General features: G+C 52.8%; 1 protein-coding gene across 2 annotated transcripts in view; it reads right to left on the bottom strand.

Moving 5' to 3' along the window:
- Positions 1 to 21,742, bottom strand: part of sipa1l3 (signal-induced proliferation-associated 1 like 3) — a 46,388-nt gene that overhangs the window by 12,796 nt on the left and 11,850 nt on the right. The window contains exons 2-10 of one of the 2 annotated variants that reach the window (XM_084673883.1): positions 13,360 to 13,458; positions 7,000 to 8,748; positions 6,344 to 6,474; positions 5,598 to 5,786; positions 4,519 to 4,693; positions 4,229 to 4,332; positions 1,878 to 2,035; positions 1,116 to 1,698; positions 690 to 788 (exon numbers count right to left, since the gene is read on the bottom strand). In XM_084673883.1, the coding sequence (XP_084530009.1) occupies positions 690 to 788; positions 1,116 to 1,698; positions 1,878 to 2,035; positions 4,229 to 4,332; positions 4,519 to 4,693; positions 5,598 to 5,786; positions 6,344 to 6,474; positions 7,000 to 8,449 (2,889 nt within the window). In that variant the 5' untranslated portion in view covers positions 8,450 to 8,748; positions 13,360 to 13,458. The remainder of the gene's footprint in view (positions 1 to 689; positions 789 to 1,115; positions 1,699 to 1,877; positions 2,036 to 4,228; positions 4,333 to 4,518; positions 4,694 to 5,597; positions 5,787 to 6,343; positions 6,475 to 6,999; positions 8,749 to 13,359; positions 13,459 to 21,742) is intronic. The other variant, XM_084673884.1, reaches the window with a different exon arrangement.

A 21,742-nucleotide genomic window follows, 5' to 3' on the forward strand; every position in this document is an offset into this window, starting at 1 on the left:
TAATCCATCTGTAAAACACTTAACAACTTGTGTTTTCTTGTGTGTGTAAATGGGAGTCCGGTGGCTGAGCGGTTAGGGAATCGGGCTAGTAATCAGAAGGTTGCCAGATCAATTCCCGGCCGTGCCAACTGACGTTGTGTCCTTGGGCAAGGCACTTCACCCTACTTGCCTCGGGGGGAATGTCCCTGTACTTACTGTAAGTCGCTCTGGATAAGAGCGTCTCCTAAATGACTAAATATAATATAAATATAAATGTAACAGTATATGGACTAGACTGGTGTGTGTAGATGTAACAGTATATGGACTACACTGGTGTACTAGATAGAACAGCAGGGGGTCTGGAGTGGTGTACTAGATGGAACAGCAGGGGGTCTGGAGTGGTGTACTAGATGGAACAGCGGGGGGTCTGGAGTGGTGTATTAGATAGAACAGCAGGGGGTCTGGAGTGGTGTATTAGATAGAACAGCAGGGGGTCTGGAGTGGTGTATTAGATAGAACAGCAGGGGTCTGGAGTGGTGTACTAGATAGAACAGCAGGGGGTCTGGAGTGGTGTACTAGATGGAACAGCAGGGGGTCTGGAGTGGTGTACTAGATGGAACAGCAGGGGGTCTGGAGTGGTGTACTAGATGGAACAGCGGGGGGTCTGGAGTGGTGTATTAGATAGAACAGCAGGGGGTCTGGAGCAGCACCTCGGCTACGGTGCCGTCCAGGCGGACGTGGAAGCCCAGCTGGCCCAGCCCGTTCCTCCTCAGGGTCATGTCCACCGTCTCACAGCCCACTGTCAGCGCCTGGGGGGGCAGAGGAATGGGGGGGGGGTGTAGACGGATGAGCGTATGAGAGGTGAGGGGGGGAAGGAGGCATCAGGATACGTATATTCTCATTAAACATTTCCAGTCATCCGTAAGACTGCCAGCACTTATGTACTGATGAAACATTTACACGACTGAAACATTCATCATGTTGAAACATGCACTATGTGGCAGACCGAGGCAAATACTTCCCCCTTCTCTGCTCTCCATCTACTTTGGGCAGTCTATTCACTTCTACTGACAATGTCTCTCCTTACAGGGCCCCTCTCACCCCCCACCAGGTGAGCCCTCTGTGTGACCTCTCACCTTCAGTCTCTGGACCACCTCCCTGATGTCTTGAGCGCAGCCCTCGGGCATCCTGATGGCAATGTGGTCCCCGCGCCCGTAGAAGATCTTCAGCGCCAGCCGCTCCGGCGTCCAGCCAATCACGTCGGCGCAGAAGCAGTTGAACACCACCTCCTTGGTGCCGCAGTCGGCCAACAGGACGTACTCAGCCGACAGGCCCAGGGCGCACGGGATCTCGGCCGCGCCACCGCTGAAGTCCTGCGCCAGCGCCCTCCACGCCACGGCGCCCGCCGCGCCCAGCTCCGCCCCCTCGCGCGGCCGCGAGCGCTCCCTCTTCTTGGACGCCAGGGAGATGAGGTTGTTGAGCTTGCCGGCCGAGTCGAGTGGCGTCCCGCTGACGCAGTTCTCCGCCAGGTCGCGGAGGTACTCCTGCCGCGTCCTGGTCGCCATGGCGTGGAACTTCTGGGACTTGTGTGCGGCGTTCTCGGCGTTGATGACCTTGGCCAGCAGGAAGTTGCGGAAGGCCTCGGGGTCCCGGAAGGTCACACCCACGGGGATGGGCGGGCCGAAGGAGGGGACGTCCTTCATCCTCGTCACGGCAACGCTGCGGAGAGGCGAGAGGGTTCGAGGAGGAGAGTGTGTGTGTGTGAGGAAAAAATAAAACTAGCTTGATAGACAGACGGTACAATTAAACAGGTATGTACAGAGCTGTACTTCTGAGCTTAAAAGAGAGAAAGGGGGATGGTGTGAGAGAGAGAGAGTGTGTGTGTGTGTGTTGTGTACCTGTAGCAGGGGTTGTCGGAGGCGGGGCTGTGCACGCGGACGATGACGAACACGTGCTGGAAGTGAGACCTGATGTTTTGGGGGGTGAAGGGGAGGGCGCCGGGCTCCTGGAAGATCACCGTGACGATGTCGTTCCCAATGTGACGCTTCCTCAGCAGCTACGACAGGGGGATGGAGGGAGGAGGAGGGAAGAGAAGGAGGAGAAGAGAGGAGAGCTAATTAGCACTCACTGAGTGTGTCATGATGGGTCACAGAAGCCACACTGAATCCCAAACAGTTCGACCAGTGGCCTGTCAGGAGCATGGAGCAAAAGATGGAGAGATATATCGAGTGATGTACAGAGAAAATAAGTAACCTTTCATTTTATGTTCCATTTCTGGTACACAGACAGTTGGGTTGTTGAGTGTGTGTGTGTGCACGTGTGTGTGTGTCGGTCGCACACTGACAAAGCTCTCGCTGTGTATGTGTTGTGGATCTCGCCAACCCTCCCTCCTTCTGTACCAGTGTGAAAGTATCAGTTATATAAGCCAGCCTGCAGTTGCCACACACGCACTCAAATTCAAAGTACCCTCACAAAACGCACACATAAACGCCAACACGTACACACTGGTTCTCCCCGGGGGGGTGGGGGTGTTGCTGGTACTCATGTCCACAGACGAGAGCTCAGCCTGGCTCTGGCCTGCCGCCAGAGAGCCTGCAGACAGGATGGAGATCCTGCAGGCCCCTGTCTGTGTCTCTCTCTATCCCTGTCCCCCCCCCCCCCCCCTCTCTCTCTCTCTCTCTCTCTTTCTCTCTCTGTGTGTCGCTCTCTCTCTGTATCAGCCGTTCTTTGTCCATGTGTGTCTCTCTTTATCTCTCTCTCTCTTTCTCTGTATCGGTCTCTCTTTCTGTGTGTGCATGTGTTACTCGCTTGCCCTCCCTCTCTCAGTGGGGCAGTGTTTTTCTACGATCATCTCTTTCAGAGAAGATCTGGACCCTCCATCTCTCCCTCTCTTCTCTGCCCCCCTATCCTTCTCCATCTCATTCACTCCCTCTCTGCTCCGTGCCTACAGTATAAAGATAGGATCTGACGCACTCGCTCTCTCCTTCTCTCTCTACCTCTCCTCTCACTACCTATCCCACTCTCTCTACCCCTCCCTCCCTCTCTCTCTCTCTCTACCCCTCCCTCCCTCCCTCTCTCCCTCTCTCTCTCTACCTACCTCTCCTCACTCTCCTTCTCTCTCTGCCTCTCTTCCTCACTCTCCTTCTCTACCTCTCCCTCGCTCTCTCCCTCTACCTATCCCTCTCCCACCGTCTCTCTACCTCTCCTCACTCTCTGCCTCTCCTTCTCTCTGTACCTCTCCTCTCCTCTGTCTCATCCCCTGTTGGGTGGCATTCACAATAACACACCACCACCTTGTGGCCAGTCAGGAGAAATGCGTCTCTGATGCATGTGCTTCTCCACCTCTGGATGGAGTCCCTGTGCTGCGTGTCAATTTATGCACTGTGCACACACACACACACGCGCGCGCACACACACACACACACACACACACACACACACACACACACACACACACACACACACACACTGAGCAACATTAACCTTTGCTTAGCTATCTTTCTATTTTGCAAAAACAAACAACAAATCACTGTAGTCACTCGTTAACATGGTGAATTTGCATACATTTATGATAAACACACACACACATTAACACCCACCATCTTTAAGCAGTTACCTAAACATACGCTCTCCCATGTAAAGTCCTCACACTTGGAAAAACACATGCATAAAAACTGCACTACACGCACACACATGTACACACACACACACACACACGCACACAATAAAGCCCTGAAGTTTTATGGCAGCTTTATTTAAAGCTGAGAGAGAAAATCTAGAAAAACTTAAGAGACCAAGGATTTGGGTTAACCCCACCCTTGTTGGAACTAGCTTGAGAGAGTGTGAGAGAGAGAGGCGGAGAGAGAGAGAGAGAGGGGGGAGAGAGAGAGAAATGAAAAGCCCATTCACTAGAGAACAAAAACGCTATAAAAACTAGAGAGAGAGAGGGGGAATAAGAGAAGTCTCTAAAAGACGAGCGAGAGAGAGAGAGAGAGAGAGAGAGACAGGCTCTATTTCATGATAAGCTCCCACAGTTTCCACGAGACAGCCTTTATGAGCCCTGCTCCTCTATAGTAGTCTCTGCTCATCCCGCAGGGCCACAGACACTCACACTGTCTGGAAACGTGTGTGTGTGATTGTGTGATTGTGTTTGTGGGAGTGCATTAGAGTGTGGTTGCATGCACGTGTGCGTGTAGATGTATGTGTGTGTGCTTGTGTTAGGTTACATGCATGCGTGCATGTGTCCTACCTGCTGGGGGTTGCTGGGCATGTATGGCAGCATGGTGGAGACATGGAACATGACCTCATAGCCCTGGTAGGTGGTGTAGAGGGAGTGGGTCCCTGTGGAGTCAGCTGTGGGGGGGGGGGGGGGATGGAGGGAAAGACAGGGAGACGAAGGGAGGCACAGAGTGAAGGAGTGAGAGGGAGATTTCATAAATTAGTCATCCCCAAAAAACGTGTGTTAGAAATACACACATTTCAGAGGAATACAACTCAAGCAATACCAGGCGGCAGGTCCACACACACACACACACTTACTCTTGGTGTCGAGCTGAGCAGCGTACTTGGTGAAGCCGCGCAGGCACACCTGCTCTCCCAGCAGGCTGAGGAAGGCGCTGAAGGCGGGCGTGGCCTCCTCGTTGTTGTACATCTCTTCCTCAGTGCTCTGGCCCGCCCTGCACAGCAGCACGCCCACCTTGTGCTTCTGACTCAACTGCAGGGGACACCCCAGTTAGTACACACACACACACAAACAGGGGCACAAACACACACACACGTAGGCATACACACACACGTCCAGGCGTGCACTCACGCAAACACATACATACTCTATATACAGGCACACACACACACACACACACAGAGGCTCTTGCAGGTGCATACACATAGGAACACACACACAGACAAAGCTGACACAGCAGATATCACACTGAGAGTCTCATTCAATTTAGAGAGATTAAGCAGCCAAATATTATACTCAGGCGTACTGTAAACACACACACACCTCTAACCACATACTTCTTAGTCAGAGAAAAACTGTAACATCTGAACGACTGAGTCTCCTTCTCTCTTGACCTTTGGGAGTCTATAAAACCTCACGTGCACATGCACTAGGGCTGGAACGGTACACAGAAGTCACGCTTCGGTTTATACCTCGGTTCAGACATCACGGTTCGGTACGAGTTTGGTACAATGGAGGGAAACGCTAAACAAAAAAAACAGTGCTTGTCTTATCCACCACTCTCTCGCCTGTACTACTGTAACTGATTGGGGAACTGATGTTTTCCCAAACTTGCAATCTTAAAGAGACCAGTGGGTCCTTTATCTCTCATGGGTCTTCACCACTCGCCATACTTGTCCTTAGTGCTGTTAGCTAGCACGGCTACACAGGCGGCCGCGCCAATCAGAGCTAAAGCGGGGCTACAGATTAGGTGTTCCTAGAGAACACAAGTATCTAACATTAGTTCTGCATTAGATTCATTAATTTGCACGCAAGTTTAAATTTGTTTTATACCATGCATTTTCCGTGTTGGTTCAATACGAATACATGTACCGTTCCACCCCTAACATGTACACACACACACACACGCACACGCACACACCTCCCCCTAGCTTACCCCCTGCTCGTCCAGTTTGAGGAGCTGCTCGGTGACCTTGGGCGTGCTGAGGGCCAGGCGGAGGCAGGACACAGACAGCTCTGGGACCACCTGCTCCAGCACCTCCTTCAGGGGCAGGCCTCGCACCGTGCCGTGCCTGCTCGTAGACGCCACCGCGTCCTCCAGGATGCAGCCCCGCAGGGTCACCAGCTGGGGGGGGGGGGGGATCGATCATTATCGCTATCAAAATAATCCCCATCACATCACCCATCGCTAACGGTGCTGTTCCTGTATCCCAGTGGCCGAGGGCAGGGTTCGGGTCGTCATGGGCGATAAAACGACAGAGGTGTGTATGGAATGAACAAGAACATTGTTTGAGAAGTGTGTTTGATGACAAACACACCGACTAAAGTAGGGTGACGTGAATGGTTTGGTATTCCAGGACTGATATAGGGTGACTGATTGCACCAAACAAAGTGTGTGTGTGTGTGTCTAAAGCACAGTTGCCCATGAAAGAAGTGTGTGGTTACAGCAGTCTGCTGCGTCAGCATTAACCAGACATCAGTGCGGGTCTAGAAAGAGTCTGTGCCCTCAGAGAGCTGTGTGTGTGCGTGCGTGCGCTCAAAAAGCTGTGTGTGTGTGTTCAGGGTGCTCAGAGAGCTGTGATGGCTCATTGTTCCACCCAGACTAAGATGATGAGGCCAGGCAGCCATGTAATCCTCCTTAAACAAACATAGCAGGGTGTGTGTGTGTGTGTGTGTGTGTACCTCGCTCGTCCTGACGATAAGCCGGTACTGGTACTGGTCCTTCAGGTCTTTGGTGTCGTCCAGCTTCTCCCTCCTCACACTGACCGCCACCGGGCCCAGCTTCTCATCAGTCCCAAAGTAGTTAGAGTGCTCTGCACACACACACACACACACACACACACACACACACACACACACACGCACACGCACAGAGAAAGAAAGCAGGACCAATCACATTTGTGAACGTGTCAGGTGAACGCCTGGTGAGTGACACCAACAGAGGGTGAAGGAGAGAGAGAGGAGGAAAGAGGGAAGGGAAAGATGGAGAGAACATAGTAAGAGAAGGGGTCAACGATAATGGAGTGGAGAGAGGACAGAGAGAGAGATGACTGAAGCAGAGGTTATGGTGGAGGGAGGAAGAGAGAGACAGCAGAGAGAGGGAGAGTGAGAAAGGGAGAGAGAGAGGGTGAGAAAGAGGCAGAGTGTGGCATGTTGAGTTCAGATCAATACTTCATGAATCTAATGAGTGAGAGGATGGAGGACGGCATCTTGGGGACAGTGGAACAGCTCCATGACTTCCTGCCAACATCAATTCACCTGGATTTATCGGTAAGTGTGTGTGTGTAGAGCCATGTGGGTGTGTCGGTCTGTGCGCGCCGAGCCCCCCCCCCCCTCACCTTTTCCATGGAAGTACTCTCTGTAGTAGCGGGCCCCCTGGTCCACGTGCTCCACGCTGTACAGCTGCAGGGAGTCCAGCCGGGTCACCTGATGTTCCACCGGCACCTCCAAGACCGACACGCTGGCATTGCTCCTCCTGAGTCGGCCCCCCCTCGCCGCAGCCCCCTCCTCCCTGCCCCGCTCGCCGGACGAGCTGAGGAAGCTGACGTTGCGCTCGCCGTGGCCGCCCGTCTCGTTGAGGAAGTGGGGGCAGCTCAGGAGCAGCTGGCTGGGGCCTCCAGAGAGTAGGGGCCCCTCTAGCGGGTCCATGCCCAGGCAGGGTGGCCCGAGGCCGGGCTCCAGGCTGAAGGCAGTGAGGTCCTCGGTGCTGGAGTAGGGTGGGTCCAGGGCTCTGGAGGTGGGGAGGGAGACCGAGGCTGCAGAGGCCCCGGTGGCGGTGTTCCTCCTGGGGGTCACGTAGCCTCGCTGGGCAGCCGCCTCGTGGAGGTCAAACAGGATGCTCTGGGCGTCGTAGTGAACGAAGGTCTTGGGACACACCCAGGATTTGTAGGGGGTGTCGGAGGAGTTCCTGGCCGCCCCTCCCCCGTCTTCCCCCGGCTCCCCCTTGTCCAGCTCGCCCCTGCTGGAGCTGCGGAGCTTCCGGAACAGAGACGACGTGCCCAGAGACGACTCTGTCCCTCCGCTCTTCTTCCTCACCCGGTTCTCCCCTCCTCCCTCCCTCCTGGCCGTCCCTCCCCCCTCCTCTCCCCGGGGTGTGGGGGTGACGGAGTGTCCGGCGGGGGCGGAGGAGTCTGGGGCTCGGAGGAGCTCCCCCAGGTGGACGGGGGCGGTGCTGCGCTGGTCAGGCCTCTCCTGCTGGAACTGGCTGAGCATGTCGAAAAAGCTCTGCTCGGGGATGCCCTGGATGTCTATGGAGGAGGTGCTGCCGTACTCGCGGTACAGGGGGCCCCCCGGGCCCCCGCCGCGGCCCTCCACCTCGCCCTCGTCCTGCTCGCTCAGCGTCACCTCGCTGTTGGAGCGTTGCCGTAGCGGCGGGAAGGCCCTCAGGATCCGCGGGGAGCCTCGCTCTCCGGCGCGGAACTCCGCGTCCTTGGTGCGCCGCCGCGGCAACCTGGCCACGCCCCCCCGCATCAGCCCGCCGTCGGAGGGGAAGGCGGACAGGTAGGCGGCGGGGTCGTCGCCGTGGTGACCGTTGCCGTTCTCCAGGAGTGACTCGCGGGAATGTTCTCGGCGAGGCGGCCACTCGGCGATCCGGGCGCGCACGCCCATCTTGGGCACGGAGACCCGGGATAGGCTGGTTGGGTCGGAGGAGGTGGGGCCAGCGGCGGGGTGGCCGTTGGGGGTGTGGCGGAAGGCGGCTGCATGCTGGGGGGCACCTCCTCCCCCCCCTCCCCCCTCCAGGAGGTCTGAGGAGGTGCAGGTGACTCCTCTGTCTCTGTAGCTGCTCATGTGGCGGGCCAGGGAGAGGGGGGGCTCAGGGCAGGAGGACGGCAGGTCGGGGGCAGGAGGGGGGGCATCCCTCGCCAGGGGTCAGGGAGAGGAGGGGCTCCACGCACAGCCTGATGATGCAGCAGCCTCCACCTCCCACGCTCATCTCCTGATGGCCGCGCTCACGCCCAGGTCCTGGGGCTCCTCTGGGGGTGCTCGCTCCTCGGGTCGCCTCTCTCCTGGAACACCTCTGTCTCTCTCCTCTATCTGTTCTCTGCTCTCTGCTGTCCCCAACTCATCTGCTGCTCTGTGTTGGAGATCTGTGGACACAAGCACAAGAGAGGGAGAGCCGTGTGAGAGCGGAGAAGGGCGATTGGGAGTAAGAAGGGAGGGTGGGGGGCGGGGACAGCGGCATGGAAGATGAGGGACAGAGAGAGGGAGGTGGGGAATAAAGAGGGGGGGGGGGAGAGAGAGAGGTAGTGAAGGAGAGTGAGAGAGAGGTGAGAGGATTTGACAGAGGATTTCTCCCTTCAAGACTAATCTTCAGAAGGCCTGACAAGCAGTTATTATTATCATACATGTCAGATTTCAGCATGCAAGGCTGTCTCACTGCCCATGGCCTGTCTCACTGCACATGGCCTGTCTCACTGCACATGGCCTGTCTCACTGCCGATGGCCTGTCTCACTGCCGATGGCCTGTCTCACTGCCCATGGCCTGTCTCACTGCCCATGGCCTGTCTCACTGCCCATGGCCTGTCTCACTGCCCATGGCCTGTCTCACTGCACATGGCCTGTCTCACTGCCCATGGCCTGTCTCACTGCACATGGCCTGTCTCACTGCACATGGCCTGTCTCACTGCCCATGGCCTGTGTCTCTGCTACACAAATATCCAGAGGAGAAAACTGTATTCACAACACACACTCGTTTGGCACATTCGTGTTGATAAATAATGAGGGCAGCTACATTATCTGTGCTATGCACCTGGTGTCAGTTAAGATTGTGTGTGTGTGTTTGTGTGTGGTACAACACAGCACACCATCCAGCTGGTGACAGCCAGGGTGTGCTGTTCAGTTGGAGGTGTGTGTGGAGGTGTCTGGGTGAGTAGAGATGTATGTGTGTGTGCGGAGGTGCCAGGATATAGACCGTTGAGCACACATTACTGACTACCTCAGTAGGTCAGCAGGACAGAGTGTGTGTGTTTGTGTGTGTAACAAATGAGCCTGGGTGCTACAGAGGCTAAGTCTAAAGCCTGGAGAAAATAGAGGAGAGCAGTTCCTCTCTCTCTCTCTGCCCCTAATGACCCGACTACTTTACTTTAATAAGCTTTAAGAGGGGAGGAGAGAGGGAAATAACCGACAGAGAGAGAGAGAGAGAGCGCACGAGAGAGAGGATGTGGAGCGACAGGAAGACAAGCCTGGAGGGGGGGCAGAGCTAAAATAAGCCAGTGATGGAGAGAGAGCGTGGCGAGGAGGAGGAGGAGGCGAGGAGAAGCTTGCTCAGTGAACCAGGATGACTCGTCCTAAAGTCAGAGTCGCATGGAATCCTCCCTCGCTGCTCTCGTCTGCCCCCCCCCCCCTGGTTAGTCAGACATGCTCTCCAGCTGATGCAACCCTATCTGACCCCTCCACCATCCCTTCCCCTTTCTCGCTGACAGAATTACTGCTAACTTCATTCCATGCCTTTATTTAGCTTCGGCTTGAAACATTCAAAACAACACACAATTCAATTTACAACACAATAAAACACTTTCTATCTCTCACTCGCTATTCCTAAATAATATATTGCTACTTTATTCAGCCTCTGCTCTACCCAAACTCAGTCTTCATCCCTCCTCCTTCCGTTATCTCTCCATTCCCAAATGAACGACATCATCTACTTAATCGACTTTGTCTCCTCTCTGCCCCAAAGTCCACCCAAACTTTCTCGCCTTCATTTCATCAATAAATCCCTTAATTTATTCCTAATCTGCCCTCGCTAAACCATAACGTTGATTTGCCTTTATCCCTCTTGCCCTCTCTCTCCTTCCCTCCCATACCAGTCTCTCTCTCTCTCTCTTTACATCCCAGTGTGCGCTCATCTCTTCATTCAGCTCATATTCTTCGTTTTTCCTCTTCACCACTGAGCTAGCGACCATCTCTCTGCCTCTTTCTGTCCATCCCTCTCTCTCCCTCTCTCCCTCTCCCTGACAACCTCTTAGCCAGACATTGTGATGCAGTCCAAGGCCTGTCAGAGAGGGCGCCTTGTGATTCTCTACAGCAGTGACAGCATCTTCAGGGAACACACACTCTATTCACAGAGAAACAGCATATCATAGAGTTGCTCTTCATGTGAAAGGACAGCTCGTGAATGAAACGTGCATGTGTGTTATGCATAGTTCTTCTTCTGCATTTCGTTTGTAGGCATCATAAAAGATTTACACCCACCCACACACACACACACACACACACACACACACTCTCAGTGAGTACAGAAGCAGTAAAACTACTAGATGATGTATCAGATCTCTCCTGAAACGCAGGTGTAGCCAAGGCCGTCTCCGGGGAGTCCAGGGAGGGGTCCTGCCCTGGGTCCTAACTCCTCCCCCTCACAGGAAGGGAGGGGTCCTGCCCTGGGTCCTAACTCCTCCCCTCACAGGAAGGGAGGGGTCCTGCCCTGGGTCCTAACTCCTCCCCCTCACAAGAAGGGAGGGATCCTGCCCTGGGTCCTAACTCCTCCACTCACAGGAAGGGAGGGGTCTTGCCCTGGGTCCTAACTCCTCCCCCTCACAAGAAGGGAGGGGTCCAGCCCTGGGTCCCAACTCCTCCCCTCACAGGAAGGGAGGGGTCTACAGTGATAAACTATCACCCCAAATCCCAGATCACAACTACAGCTGGAGGACAGAGAAAGAGAAACAAAGAGCCTGTGTGTGTGTGTGTGTGTGTGTGTGTGTGTGTGTGTGTGTGTGTCTGTGTTCCGGCGCATGTGTAGGTTCATGTGTGTTTGTTTGACTATGAGTGTGTGTAGGTTCATGTGTGTTTGACTATGATTGAGTGTGAGTGTGGCAGGAAGGCGTAGGAGTTGAGAGTGCTGGACTGTGTGTGTCACCCACGGCGAGGCAAGACTGGCTGGACTGGCTGAGTCAAGACTGCACAGGGACCAGGAGGAGGAGGAGGAGGACCAGGAGGAGGAGGACCAGGAGGAGGAGGAGGAGGACCAGGAGGAGGAGGAGGACCAGGAGGAGGAGGACCAGGAGGAGGAGGACCAGGAGGAGGAGGAGGACCAGGAGGAGGAGGAGGACCAGGAGGAGGAGGAGGACCAGGAGGAGGAGGACCAGGAGGAGGAGGAGGAGGACCAGGAGGAGGAGGAGGACCAGGAGGAGGAGGACCAGGAGGAGGAGGAGGACCAGGAGGAGGAGGAGGACCAGGAGGAGGAGGAGGGAGGACCAGGAGGAGGAGGACCAGGAGGAGGACCAGGAGGAGGAGGACAAGGAGGAGGAAGAGGACCAGGAGGAGGAGGAGGAGGACCAGGAGGAGGAGGAGGACCAGGAGGAGGAGGACCAGGAGGAGGAGGACCAGGAGGAGGAGGACCAGGAGGAGGAGGAGGACCAGGAGGAGGAGGACAAGGAGGAGGAAGAGGACCAGGAGGAGGAGGACCAGGAGGAGGAGGACCAGGAGGAGGACCAGGAGGAGGAGGACAAGGAGGACCAGGAGGAGGAGGACCAGGAGGAGGAGGAGGAGAGTTGACACACACACACACAGTCAGTGTCCTCCAGGTCTCTGTACTCTACCTCTAGATGACAGGTTTAGTTAGATGCTCTGCTTCCCCTGTCTCCTGCTTGCCAACTCCTCTCCTTGCTCTCTATAGCTCTCCCTCTCTCTCCCCCCCTTCTCTCTTCCCTGTTGTCATTGTCGTCATTGATTCTCAGTGACATTGTTTTCCTGTGTGCTTCTGATAACCTTTTCTGTCTTTTCTGACGTGCGCAAGTACATACACACAGGAACACACACACACACACACACACACACACACACACAGGAACACACACACCCTGAGGAGTGAGTGCAGAGGGAGGTTAGTTTCATAACAGCAGGTCAGGTGATGCCCCCAAGTTAAGGCTAGTTACCATGGACACCTTGATCACTTATAGGTACAGGTGCACTCACACACACACGGGACAGGCATGTGGGCCCTCAAGGGCAAACCACATTCTGTTGAGATCACCATGCATTAATGCAAATTCTAGTCGAAACAACATCCTTGTTGTTGAGTTTGTTTACGGAAGTTACAACACCTCCCTCCCTCCCTCCAGGATTTTTTTTAGCAGTGGGAGCAGGTCTGTCCGGCTTCATTTGATCTTGATAGGCTAAGCATTCTGTAGCTAATAATAACAATATACTCACTATTTATTAATTAAAACTACTTCAGCATAATAATGCACCTAAAATACAAACGTGAGCAAGGGCAGCAATCGCTATCGAACCGACATGTGCAATTTCGCTAGCAGGGGAAGAATAGCCTACAAACAACAAAAATCATCAGTTAAGTTAATTTAAATTAGCAAGAACTATAGACTAATATAATAACTAACAACATAAGTTATACGACTTAGCTCTACAGTTCTCAAGGACGCACACGAGCAATCTCAACTGCGCTGTGAAGAGCATGTCCGTGCTATTATCCGATACGCTTTCAATCACTGCTGATAGACGGCCTAAAAGTTTGTACAGTTTCTGATACCATGGCGGCAGAAATGTAGCCGTGAAGGGCCGCCACGGAAAAATCAACATAGCGGAAACACTGACCTTAATAACTTTGAGCACTTGTTTGTACTCTAACTTCTTTGAGTACGTGTAGAGAACTCTGAGACCTTGTCTGGAGGAAAGACATAATGAAATGGACAGCCTTCCACCTGACCTCACACACACCTGCAGAGCCCATGATAGTGGCATACCTTGTTCCCCAGGTGTCAGCAGTGCAGGTGTAGCGGCCGTGGTCCCTCCAGGTGTGTGTGTGTGTGTGTGTGTGATTGGCAGCTGGGAGCTTCGGGGGTCTGTAGAGAGAAAAGAGGATAGAGGATAGAGGATATCCTGTGATCACGGGGACTGGTGCGGACAGGAGCGCTGCTGACAGGGGGAGGCAGCAGGAAAACATCACAGACTTGATGAAGTGAACAACTAGAAGGTTCCAGCGTATAAGGTTTTATGACGTAATGGTTAACCAACAGGCTGAACAAGAGAGCTGAAACGGGAGCTTAGGTTGGACGCAGAGGCATGAACAAGAGTGTGTGTGTGTGTGTGTGTGTACGCACGGGGGAAATAGAGAGGGAAAGCAGCTGCTGTCTATTGTGTAAGGAGTGTAATGCCAGGGGCTCTGTCTGACTGACACTGAGACAAACACACACACACACACACACACACACACTAAAAGCATTATTTTTCCCTGTCCTCATAACTGTCCCTCTGTGACATCCCTTCACTGCCTCCCTCCATCTCTATTGGAGGGGGGGCTGTACTGCCAGACCTCCGTCCATCTCTATTGGAGGGGGGGCTGTACTGACAGGGAGGGGGCAGAGGGGGTCCGGTGGGGAGGGGGGGCATTACTGTCTGACAATAACAGAACTGATCAATACTGATCAATTCAGCTCCAATTAACCCTGACACTCAGGATAATTACTGTCTTTAGCTCAGCAAGGGAGTGGGTCTGGGGAGGAGTCAGTTTGCATGTCTGTCAATGTGGGTGTGTGAGAGAGTAAGTGATTGAGTTGGAGTGTGTGTGTGTGTGTGTGAGCGAGAGAGAGGAGGGGAGAGTGATTGAGTGCGTGTGTAAATAGGCCACCACAATACAGTCTTGTCAGAGCCATCTGTATATATTAGCAGTGGAGTCATTCTGGGAGGAGAGTCCGCCCCAAAGAATGGCCATCACGCACAGGAACACACTTAAGACTGTGTGGGAGACAGAGATAGTGTCTGTGAGAGTGCGTGTGTATGTGTGTATGAGAATGTGTGTGTGGGATGCACGTGCATACAAATGAATGTGTGCATGTGCTCAGTTCACAGCGGATGGGACGATCTGTCTATGTAGATTGAGGTTACACAGCTCAGTAATCATATGGGGGGGGGGGGTAAAGAGTGAGTGAAGGTAGGACAGAGGGGGGGGGGGGGGGAAGAAAGGGGAAGAAAGAGGGGGAGAGGGGAAAGAGAGAGAGAGAGAGAGAGCAGGGTAATTAAACCGCGTATCAGCTCAGTGTAGGGTACAGCATACGACAGCACCAGACCAAATTAGGAACCCGCCACATTTTAACAGGACATGAACATCCTACTTTACATATCATTACTGACACATGAGAGGAAGGGAAAGAGAGAGTGGGGGGAAAGGAGGAGAGAAAGAGAGAGAGGGAAAGAGAGAGTGGGGGGAAGGAGAGAGAGAGAGAAAGGGAGAGAGAGAAAAAGGGACAGAGAGAGGGGAAAGGGGGAGAGAGAGAGGGGAGGGACTGTAAGCTAGCCTAGCGTCCTTCCTTCCCCCACATCTCTCCCATTGTGATGTGATTTTAAGGGGATTATTTCTAAACTCAAACATCATGAATATTTCACTGGGTTTGCAGAGTGTAAGTGCTACTTAAAAACAACTTCTTAAACCAGGCGGAGGTGGGTGTCCTAGTTAGCTAATGGGTTCCACATTGCAACTGCATTATAGTTCAAGTGTTTCTGTCATCTTAACCGGTTTCTCCATTGTAGAAGAAATCAGCGATTTCTTCTGTGCTTATGCTAATCACATAAAGTAGATCAGCTGTTACTTCATTATCTGTTCATGCATCTTGTCTTGATCTTCATTATAAATCCTTACTGGAACCTCTAGTCTGTTATATTCTGGTGATCACAGGTCACAGGTCTATGATGTAGTCTTTCCAATCTGCAGATGGCTTATTGCATCTAAACCCAGAACCAAACTGAAGTCACACCTTTCATGAAGAGACCAACACAACTTCTTCATCCCCACACACTGAGTGTTTTACAGTATGTGTGTCACTCCTGCACTTCTAAAGACACAGAATTGCACTACCGATTGTACTGAGATCATGTGTGTGTGTATTCAGACAGGCACATGATCCAGGATACGGCCCCCCTGCAGACAGGGGTGACAAGCCCCTTTCACATGCAACACTGGGAGGAGGGCCTCCACACTTTCATTCCTTCTCATCCCTCCACTCCTCCATCTTCCATTCAGATGCTAATAGGAGGGCGAAGGGCCTCCTCTGAGCCTCTCAGGGGCAGCACTGTTCTGAGTCCAGCCAGTACTGTTCTGTACTAGAGCTAAGTGGTTCAGGACTGTTGTATGTCTAGCCGGTACTGTGCTGTATTAGGTCTAAATGGCACTGTACTACAATGAGCCGTTCTCCATATCTTCCACTGCTGCAGCCATTGCTATTGCTCCTGGTTGCCATGGGAACGCCGACAGGAGGATTTACGGTGTAGGCGTGAGGTGAGGCTGTGGTGAGCGCCGTCCACACACACAGTGATAAATAAATCACCCACACAAGCAAGTCAATCACTGATGTGTCCTTGTCAGTGCTGGAGCAGATTGAAAACATCAAGCTCTCTCTCCCAGCCCTGCACCCACCACCTCTGCTCTCCCTCTGATCTTTCACTCCTTTGACCTTAAGGCCTCAATCCATCCTTCTCTCTCACCATCTCCGTCTTTCTCTCCATCTCCATCTTTCATTCTCCCTCTTCATCCCTCCTACACCAGCCCACATGCCGTGTAGCCTACTCTCTCCCACAGAGAACCTTCTAGAAAGAACATTCGTGGAGAGAAGCATGGAGAGAGAACATTCTAGAAAGAACCATGTAGAGAGAACATTGTAGAGAAACCAGATGCTGGATGGACTGGAGGACAAGCAGTTATACCTCAACTATGAGAAGCACGTCCCAGACCACACACATGCACACATCATATCCATTCTCCTGATTCACAGAGGCATGAAGAGAATGCTCAAAGAGGCAGGAGGCGTCAGGTGAGTCAGAGGCAGGGTTGGTCACCTACCTGCTGTCTGACTGAGGAGAGCAACATTCCTAAAGCTTGACACACACAGACATGCGCATACACACATACTGAGATGACCCCCAACATCCCCCACACACAGGACATTAAGAAACACATAGTCCTGTGTAAAAGTCTTAGGCACCAGAGATTTTTCACACAAATGTTGTCTTAGATGTGTGTCAGTAGAAATTAACAGTATTTAGATACGTCTAAGTACATGTAGCCTCATGATTTTGTCTTTTTTTGTGTTTTTTTGCGTGACACACAACCACCCACGAACAGAATGATGCAAAGTGCCCCCCCAACTCGCACACCCACACATCAGAAGGGTGATTCAGACTGCTGCGATCAGATATCATGTAGACACATCACTGCTTAGAGAGACATAACAACATGCCAGTCTAATAGTGCAAAAGCAGCTCACCTGAACACTGTTCCTACACTCACTGTAAACACAGTAACCCCCCCCCCCCCCCCCACACACAGCCTGTAGCCCCACTGGCCCTCCCCAACCCCCTATGGCTGTCCCCTGGGCTGTGTGGTAATGACAGGGTTGAAGGAGTGAGTACTCACACACACACCCCTGCCCCCCCCCCCCCACACACACACACACACACACCCCACAGCTGCTAATGCTCCCACGGAGGCTAGTCTGGGAGAAGATAGAAGGTCGAGGGAGAGGACACACAGAGCAGGTTTTCATTTGTGTCCAGGCTGAAGGCGAGTGTGATGTGGTGTGGGGGTGGGGGGGTCACAGGTCAAGCAGAAGCTCTTCCTGTAACAGTAGCAACCCAGTGACAGACTAATAGAGCTACTTGATGATAGGGCTTTGAAGTAGAGGAGGAGAGGAGAGGGGGATGGTGGGTAGGAGGAGGAGAGATGGAGGGAGCCTGAATGATGATTACTCACTGCAGAATCAATAAAATAGATCGACAGTCAGACCTCCATAGGAACACTCTATTTTCATGCCAGTCGTCACAGCAAAGACCACGTGATCTGAACTCAAAGCTTCTGTAGATACAGTCTTGTTATGACCCCTTCCTCACTCTACAATCATCTGGGGTCAATCTCAAATTACAGCTCCATTTATTATGTCGGACCAACACAAAGCACAGCCAAGATAGCCCAGATTAAACTCTGCCCAAGAACATCATCTAGAGATAGGCTGCTGGGGCTGCTGAGGCTGGGGGGAGGGGTGGCGGTTGAGAGTGTGGTGTTGTGGTTGAGAGGCTGGGGTGGTGGTTGGGAGGCTGGGGTGGTGGTTGGGAGGCTGGAGTGGTGGTTGGGAGGCTGGGGTGGTGGTTGGGAGGCTGGAGTGGTGGTTGGGAGGCTGGAGTGGTGGTTGGGAGGCTGGGGTGGTGGTTGGGAGGCTGGGGTGGTGGTTGGGAGGCTGGGGTGGTGGTTGGGAGGCTGGGGTGGTGGTTAGGAGGCTGGGGTGGTGGTTAGGAGGCTGGGGTGTTGGTTGGGAGGCTGGGGTGGTGGTTGGGAGGCTCGGGTGGTGGTTGGGAGGCTGGGGTGGTGGTTGGACGTGACAACTATTCAGTGTGTGAAGCTTGTATCTAGGACTGAGATCAATCACAGGTCAAAGATCAATAAAGGTTTATGGCCTCCGACAGAACGGCTTTTTATCCTGCACAGCCATATGTCTATTCAAGTAGAAGAGAACACCACAAATTCACCTAAGTGAAAGGTGTGCCCTTGAGAATTGAACACGGCCCAGTCAGAGTCCTTGCAGCGCTGACTTTCTCTCTGTGGAAGAGGGAATGCAGAGCTAGCTGGGAGTGCTTTTGTGAGCTGCAGTTGTGTTATATTAGCGGGGAGGGGGGGGTTGTTATTCTAGAACTTTCTGACGAGAGCCCTACCGACACGCAGTGGCCCTCTTCTCTCCAACTGACTAACTCACACACCGGCGCGCCGACAATGGAGAAATGTCAACCTATTAACAAGGTCAAGGGGTGTGTTTGTGTGTGGTGCGCTTGTGCGTGTTTGTGTGTTGGGGGTGTACAGTGCAGTCAGACAATGGGCCTCTGACACAATTTCTGAGAGTCTCCCCCGCCCCCCCCCTCCCCCCTTCTCTTTCTTTCTAAGTGGCGCCACTGAGAGTGAGGGCAGTTAGCTTCTGTTCACCAAGATCCCTCTGGACTGAGCTGAGCTCCACCCCCCCCCCCCCTCCTCCTCCCTGCGTGATATCCTGTTCCCCCAAATGGAGTCCTCTGGAGGGGCAGGTCTCTGTGGAGGCCTGGGTCTCGGGTCCTCCTGGCCCTGGGTCTCTGGACAGCCCTACAGTACAGTTCAGTACAGAAACACTTAGGCCTGAATCAGACAGCCTGTCAGACAGCAGAGAGAGAAAGAGACAGAAAGAGAGAGAGCGTGAGAGAGAGCGACTGGGCCAGACCGATAGAGATTGTGGTAGCAGACAAGACCGCTGCTCTGATCTTGGATACATGACGAATCCTCTCAGGACTTAGTGAGAGAGCCTCTGTTCTGCAATAATGTACCCTACTATACCGGCCTGTGTGTGTGTGTGTGTGTGTGTCGTGGGAAACAGCGGTCTGGCCTCCATGGTACAGCAGAGTAGTGGAGAGGAGGCTATTTAGCACAGATGCTAATGCTAACACCATATCCATCTACTGTGACAACCATCTGATATACATCACTGTTTGACTATGGTTCCAGTCCAGTTCTAATTCTGTCTCTAACATTTCGTCTGCTGGCAGGAATAAGGCAGAAACAGGAGAAAGACAAGAGAGAGAGAGAAAGAGAGATGGATGAAGAGAAAGAGAGGATGAGGAATGTATAGGAGGTGTGTGGGATGAAGATGATGTGGCGTGTCCCCTGTCTGACCCTGACCTCTCTGACCTCACCGAGGGGTCACCTTAGGGTCACAGCAAGACGCAAGCAGCTCAACGCTGCACTCCTGAAACTCAAGTGTGTGTGGGGGGGGGGGGTGAAGGAGTGAAGGATGCCTAACCTCCACCATGTCTGCATTCCTGCAGCATACCTCCTTCCATTGCTCTCTGGCTCCCTCCCTCCCTTCGCCTACCAGGGTAACCCAGTCATGCAACTGTACACGCTTGTGAGAAACTGGGGGGATGCGAGGCAGAATGGGAGGCAGTGGGAGTAAGTGGGGTAGGACAGGGGTGAGGGAAGGGTGTGGGTGAGGCAGGCAGGCAGGAAGAGTGAGTGAGGGAGGGGTGGGAGAGGGGGGACCTAACCTTACCTCTCCTGTCTACCTGGCCTGCCTCCTCCCCCATGCTGGTTGGTTGCGTGTGGCATTAGGGCTGTTGAAACGTGCGTGTGCCGTGTTAGTAGGGGGGTCCCAGAGTGGCTGGCGTGAGGAGGGGTGGGGGGGCACAGGGAGCAGACACCCCCCCCCCTCCCTCCTCCTGTCCTTGCGTGATCCTTTAGCAGCAGAGTGAGATAGAAGCGAGGGCAGGAGAGAAAGAGGAGAGGGCAGAGAACTGAGAGAGGGAGTAAGAGAGATCAGAGGGATCGTGCTAGATAACTGCTGGAGGAAATTAAAAACACATAGCCACTTCCCCCCGCTCGCCTTCCCTCAACCTCCCCCTCTGCAGCTGAGAACAACCCACACTGCTAGTGTGTGTGTGTGTGTGTGTGTGTGTGTGTGTGTGTGTGTGTGTGTGTGTGTGTGTGTGTGGGTGAGTGAGTAAGTGCTCCACTTCAGAGGAACTCCCCCACATAAACATGTTGAGACAGACCAAACACATGACTCCAAACAAAGCAGTTGAACTTCTGACAGAACAGGAATCACAACCTTCATAATGGCGTGTACGTTCACAGTCACACACACACACACACACACACACACACAGAGAGCTGGAGTTTGGGGAGGAGCTGGTGGCTTCAAAGGGTCTGTCCCGGCTGCTTTACGAGGTCTCTTTATGTAGCACATGTGCTGCCAGCGGAAACACACACATTCTAGCCCTCCTTCCTCTCCTCCTCTCCCTGCCACCTCCTCTCCTGCCCCTTGTCCTCCCTTCGTCACGTCCATCTCTGAGGACTTTACCCCTCTCTCTGCATCCTCCCTACTAGGGATGCCCATCTCCATCTCTGAGGAACATGCGATTCACATCTCGACACACTGCCAACGATGTGATACATTAAAGATACAGAAAAGCAACTACTACAATATGATTTACCCCTATTGCGATGCAGTGCAATTTGACACAATGCGTTTCAATGAGATGTGATGCAAAAGAATATGATGCTACGCAATTTAATATGGTACATAATGATGTATTTCTTTGTCAGACAGCAAATCATCAATTAACTAAAAAAGAGAAAGTTTTACTTCACATATTAAATAAAGTCTCTGACAAAAAAAAGATAAAATCAGGCCTGGACCTTGCCTTAACCAGTCCTTCTTTCCTGTTGTATGTGTTCTCTGAATGTAAAAAGGGTAGGGCCTAAACTATTACTGGCAGTCACAAGCTGCTGCAAACACTGTCCTAACATCTCACACAATAAATTGAACTCATACGTCCTACTTTAAGGTTTTTCTCAATGACTCAGCTATCTCTCATCTTTGTCGTACACAACAGGGATTGTTTTTCTGAGAATAGCTTCCTATTCTTGTTAGGGGTACCGGTGGAGCAATCCACTGACTGTAGCCGTAGCTAAATCCTAGGGGGAGGCAGACGTCTCCAGACAAATACCATGTAGCCTCTTCAGGTGACTACCTAAATTAGCCGTGCTGCCTGTGTAGCAGCACCACATATCTTACCAATTGCATGGGTCTCAAATTGACCATCTTTCTTGGAAAATCTGAAGTGTTGCCAAATCGCGATTTTATCCCACATTGTTTCCGGTGCACACAAACTTTTATGCCGATGCACTGATGCAAACCGGTAAATCTTCCCATCCCTACTCCTTACCTTTCCTCTCTCTCTGCTACACAGACGGAGGGAGAGAGACCAGGTTTAAGTCTGTGGCTGCCTGATGTCAAGCTGCATGTTAGCAGCTCAATGATGGTCACTTAAGCAGCTCATGGGCATACATGATGAGAGACATCTGATGAGTTTTGCCCACAGCACTTAGAGCTGTGGCTAGAGAGATGGGGAGTATTAGGAGCAGGTGTCACTGATCTCTCATAAACCATATATGTCTCTCTGTCTCTCTGTCTCTCTGTCTGTCTGTCTGTCTGTCTGTCACACTCACACTCACACTCACACTCACACTCACACTCACACACACACTCTTGATGTGTATGAGTGCAGAAGTGATAGCTGAGTGTCTAAAACTCTCCCTCCTTCTAAAGTCTCGTCTCAGCACAG

Source organism: Hypomesus nipponensis, chromosome 15 (genome assembly GCF_054491055.1).
Source record: "Hypomesus nipponensis isolate SF chromosome 15, ASM5449105v1, whole genome shotgun sequence".
NCBI classification, from domain to species: domain Eukaryota; kingdom Metazoa; phylum Chordata; class Actinopteri; order Osmeriformes; family Osmeridae; genus Hypomesus; species Hypomesus nipponensis.